The sequence below is a fragment of the Berghia stephanieae genome, chromosome 1, assembly GCF_034508935.2.
Source record: "Berghia stephanieae isolate SIO BIC M18660-M18661 chromosome 1, UCSD_Bste_1.3, whole genome shotgun sequence".
Taxonomy (NCBI): Eukaryota; Metazoa; Mollusca; class Gastropoda; order Nudibranchia; family Aeolidiidae; genus Berghia; species Berghia stephanieae.
This window is the reverse complement of record NC_088360.1, coordinates 14,363,460-14,368,602: the sequence shown is the minus strand read 5'-3', so window position 1 is coordinate 14,368,602 and position 5,143 is coordinate 14,363,460. Positions and strand designations below refer to the sequence as shown.

At 35.7% G+C, this 5,143-nt stretch overlaps 1 protein-coding gene across 1 annotated transcript in view; it reads right to left on the bottom strand.

Moving 5' to 3' along the window:
- Positions 1-1,830: 1,830 nt before the first annotated feature.
- Positions 1,831-5,143, bottom strand: part of LOC144968129 (uncharacterized) — an 8,413-nt gene continuing 5,100 nt past the window's right edge. Inside the window, exon 2 of the mRNA XM_078906566.1 lies at positions 1,831-3,735. Coding sequence (XP_078762692.1) covers positions 1,831-3,729 — 1,899 coding nt within the window. The 5' untranslated portion in view covers positions 3,730-3,735. The remainder of the gene's footprint in view (positions 3,736-5,143) is intronic.

The following is a 5,143-nucleotide window of genomic DNA, read 5'->3' as shown; positions in this document are numbered from 1 at the left end:
AGTACACTATTTCAAATAATAATAATATAATAATCATAATAACATATAACAAAGAAGCTTAGGATCCCCGCCAGGACCAGGGGAAAACGAGCAATCCCAATCCAGGGACAAAGACAAGGACAAAGAACAACACGAGGGATAGAAGATACACCAAGTGGCGTCTGCCCCTCCATGGAAGGTCAAAAGATCCCGTTCAGTGACATGGTTCAGGTGATTGACTGTACTCCTTTCCTCTACAATGTCATTAAACAAGCATTTAAGTCCAGTATGCCTAACAAGATTAATAACAGTAACAATTCAAATAATAATATACGGGGAATAAACTTTTAATCATTTTTTTCTTTAGAACTACAAGTGTAACATTACAACCATCCTGGTACATTCAATTGCATTCGTTGCAAGGTGTCACATTTAGGATGTCCTAGGATGACCAAATCAAAAATAGTAAGAGAAATACGTTTTTTCTATGACAATTCTGGAAATGATATTTTCACAAATTTAAGCCAGTCCTTGAAACACCAATGTGCCATTGGAAAGACGGCAATATCATATCACAAGGTCAAACTGCCCCTATCGACAATTTTGTGTCGATTATTTATTCGCAAATAAGACGAAGGGCTTGGTAATTACCTTCTTTCGTGGACAGATGATATCAAATTTCTCTTTCCAGCATTTAAACGCTTTATCTTGTTCTCTCTCAAAAGACGAAAACTATCCTTCCATTCCTTCTGGATTTCCTTGCCAGTTTTCTTTGGCTCCTCTGTAAAACAACGTTTTACATCTTTGACATTCTTATATAAAATATCTCTGATTCTGACAGAAACAAAAAGGTTCTCAATTCCAAGATTTACTTCAGGCTGAGGAGAGTCATCCATTTCCTGTTTTTTAAGATGAGAGATAAACTTACTCTTGGTGCTTGGCTTTGGCCTTTTAAACACATCTTTTTGATCGTCTTTAACTTTACAAGGGCTTTTGCTTGGGTTTTTTACAACTGTTTTAATATTTTTAACACCGCATTTCTTTGAGACATTTTTGGGCTGCACAACTCTCGTTTCGGTCTTTTTCTTTAGATCATAAAGTGCTTTGTCTAAGGATTTATCAGAGAAAGTACTACTCTTCTGGGCATCATCTTTTATGAGAATTACAGATGATTCAAGACCAAACTTCCCTTTGCAATCAAGAGATATTTTGTCGGAGACCGTATATGTATTGGTTCTTTTAGAGGTGTTGTTTGAAGGGGTGCTCAGATAATTAATTGGAAATTGTGCAAGGTTCTTTTCAATAGACAAATGGCTATCACTATAAAAGTCTTCACCGGAGCTTTCATCTGCTACATTTGCTGCAGTATTGATTATGTATCTTTTATTTTGAACAATGGCTTTCCTTTTCTTTTTCTCGTGTGTTTTCTGAAGCGCATATTCATTTTTCACACAAATGTCAGAAGCAGCCTGATTTTTTATTCAGAACATTCCTTAAAATGGTAATCGACTTCTGATTGCTAAGGCATGTGTCATTAGCGATTGGACAAGCATTACATCCATTGGTGTGACTGCTAATTACACTGTCACTAATGTTATTATTCATATCCTTTATTGATCTATCAATAAGCACAAATTTTTCAGAATTGTAATTTGGTGATGACGTGATATTTATAACACCACTTTGAACAGTTACAGGTTCATTAGTTTCTAAATTGGTATGATTTCCCGAGTTTTTCCACACATGTCCTATGATTTGTTCACCCTGCAAGCACTGACTATCAAAATCGCCATTTTTATTGGCACAGGGTTTGAAAGCGAACCTCTGTCATTTCCATTCTGTGTGCTACGATCAGTTGTTGCTAACTTGAGACGCAGAACAAGTATTGTAATGATTGTTACCGTATGATGGTTGAGTGCGATCAAGTTGAGTCGTTTCTGCCGAGGACATAAGAGCTGAAAACTTGTCAAACAACAGAATTGAACTACTTTCTTGAGAATCTGATGTGTTTCCATTATGATATTCCATTTCCCTCTCTTGCTTAATGTATTTTTCAGTTGACTTGAAGTCAAGAATGGGGGTATTTTTATTAATTACTTCATCAATAGCGCACGCCGCATTGTTGAGAAATTGTGATTGCTCAAAATGGTAATGGTGCTCATCTAGAATTTTGTTAACAGTTTTGGAACAAGGGAACCCATTTGGTAATTCAAAATTTCTTTGATTTGAAAATCGCTCTTTTGAATACTGAAAATAATGCTCCCTCGAATCCCCTGCTATCTTAGATGATACGTTATTTTTCGAGAATTTAAAGTCTGAATTGTTCGCACAATTTGCATTTTCTGAGCTATCTGCACTTTGATGATTAGTTTGTAGTTCCCAAATATCTACTTTGGAATACGGGTTTACTTCTGGCAAAAATAGATTTGGGTCATGCACTGCTAGGTTATCTGGCCCCCTCTTGGAATGTACAAAAGTACATTTCTGTGAAACTTGATCCACGTTGTTTTGATTTGAAATGAAACTCAATAATGACAAATCCTGTTCCTGCACGTCCTCGTGTGTCAATGACTTTGTATGCATTGTCTGGTCATTTTGTGACACATCTCCAATTCTATCTACTGTGTTATATGGCAAATAGTGTGTAACTGGAATATTTGAATCATGTTGTTTCACAGAGTTGACATTTTTATTGTAAATCTCATATGAAATGCCATGGTCAAATACATTGTCACTACAATATTTAGTGGAGTCTACATTTGGATTGTTGTTTAAGAGGTAATGATCCCAATTGCTCGGAGCCGTAACTGGCGTCTGTGATTCATTAGAAGAATAATGTCTGGATGTGTATGTAATAACCTCCGAGTTATTTTTCTGATTCCATTCATTTTCCAAAGCAAAAACTTCACCATTTGACTGAGAGCAATGAGTAGATGACGTGAATATGTGGTTTTCTTTCATTATTTGATCGTTATTGTCTAATTTTGTTGAGTTCATCGGAAACAATATTGGCAAATGTTCATATTCAGTTGAATTAGCGAATGATGTAGATTGGTTCTCAGAGGTAAATTCTCTTGCTGGAGTCTGCATGAAGCAAGCAGTTTCAATTAATTCATCTTGCTCAGTGAAATCAAGTTCCTTAAATAGGCAAGAGGTATTAACATCTGATGATTTAGAAAAATTCTTAAATCTGTGGGGTTCAAGCTCACTTGACAGATGACTGTTTTTTACTAAACTTTCTGCATCCTCGTGTGCTAAAATGTTTAAATATAATTCAACATTAGCAATATCTAATGGCATAAAAGTAGGTTCAATTAAGTCAAAACTAATATCTGAATCATCTAAGAATTCATCCACATTCAATGATCCAATGTCCTTCGAGTCAAAATTGTTTTCCCAAGATTCTCCATTGTGAACCTCGTCTGAAATCACAACACTATTGACTAATTCATGTTGTTTTGCATCGGGAAAAATATTAATATTGCATGGAAAATCAACCACTCCATTAATATCCAATTCATCAAGACAGAAAGGGTCTTGATTGTCAAAATCTTTAAATCTTAATCCAAACTCGTCTTCATATTGATCATCAAAATCATTGCAATAATCAAAATCCACTGAGTCACAAAAAGCATCAATCAAAGAATCAAAAGAAGACCGCCTATTTGGTGGTTTATCCCTCTGGCAGTAGGTATGATCAGCAAAAAATATATAATTAGAATAAAAACTTTTTCCGCTCTCATCATTCATGGTGGTCTGGAAATATAAAAAAAAAAACAACTTAGAATAAATACAAAGCATATTGTCCAATTAAATGTAGGGCTGGGGCTTCGATTTGGCGCATTTATCATAAGTAATAGAAATGTCACATTTTAAGCATTTTCCAGTGATGAATGTGGGATGGCTTTCCGAGTGTTTGATCATGTTAGATGTCCTCATTATGGGACAAACAGTGTCAGTGTTTAATTGTCACTCCAAAATCATGTCGAAAGCAAATTCAGCCTTCAAAATTAAAATTCCCTATCACTTAAGTATGATAGAATTGTTTAAGGAAATACAAGTAGTAATGAAAAAAGTACAGCAGTGATGATGATGATGATGATGATGATGATGATGATGATGATGATGATGATGATGATGATGATGATGATGATGGTGGTGGTGGTGGTAGTGATGATGATGATGATGATGATGAGGATGATGATGATGATGATGATGATGATGATGATGATGGTGGTGGTGGTGGTGGTAGTGATGATGATGATGATGATGATGATGATGATGATGATGATGATGATGATGATGATGATGATGATGATGATGATGTGATGATGATGATGATGAAGACGAAAGGCGAAGATAAAAAAATAAGGACTGATCAAAATCGGAATGTCACCTCAATTACTACGCGCTTGAGAGAGAGGACGAACAGGAGAAGGTTAGAGGGGGGGGGGGGGTGGAGAGAAATGTCGTGTATGGGGAGGAAAGAATATTATCAAAAGGAGTACATGAGGAAGAATAAAGAAAAGGAAGCGGAAGAGTAGGAGAAGAGAAGGGAGGAAGTTTTGTCATGAGCAAGACGAGAAGGACTAGGAGAAGAAAAGACAAGGAAAGGATTAGGAGGAGAGCCGGGTAGAGATGAAGAAGAGGCAGATTAGTTGTGAGTAAAGGAAAAGACAGGATTAACGAGAATTAAGAAAATAATTTTGGATAGGAGGTTTGAGAGAGAGAAGAAGAAGAAGAAGAAGAGAAGAAGAAAAAGAAGAAGAGAAGAAGAAGAAGAAGAAGAAGAAAGAAGAAGAAGAAGAAGAAGAAGAAGAAAGAAGAAGAAGAAGAAGAAGAAGAAGAAGAAGAAGAAGAAGAAGAAGAAGAGAAGAAGAAGAAGAAGAAGAAGAAGAAGAAGAAGAAGAAGAAGAAGAAGAAGAAGAAGAAGAAGAAGAAGAAGAAGAAGAAGAAAAGAAGAAGAAGAAGAAGAAGAGAAGAAGAAGAAGAAGAAGAAGAAGAAGAAGAAGAAGGAAGAAGAAGAAGAAGAAGAAGAAGAAGAAGAAGAAGAAGAAGAAGAAGAAGAAGAAGAAGAAGAAGAAGAAGAAGAAGAAGAAGAAGAAGAAGAAGAAGAGAAGAAGAAGAAGAAGAAGAAGAAGAAGAAGAAGAAGAGAAGAAGAAG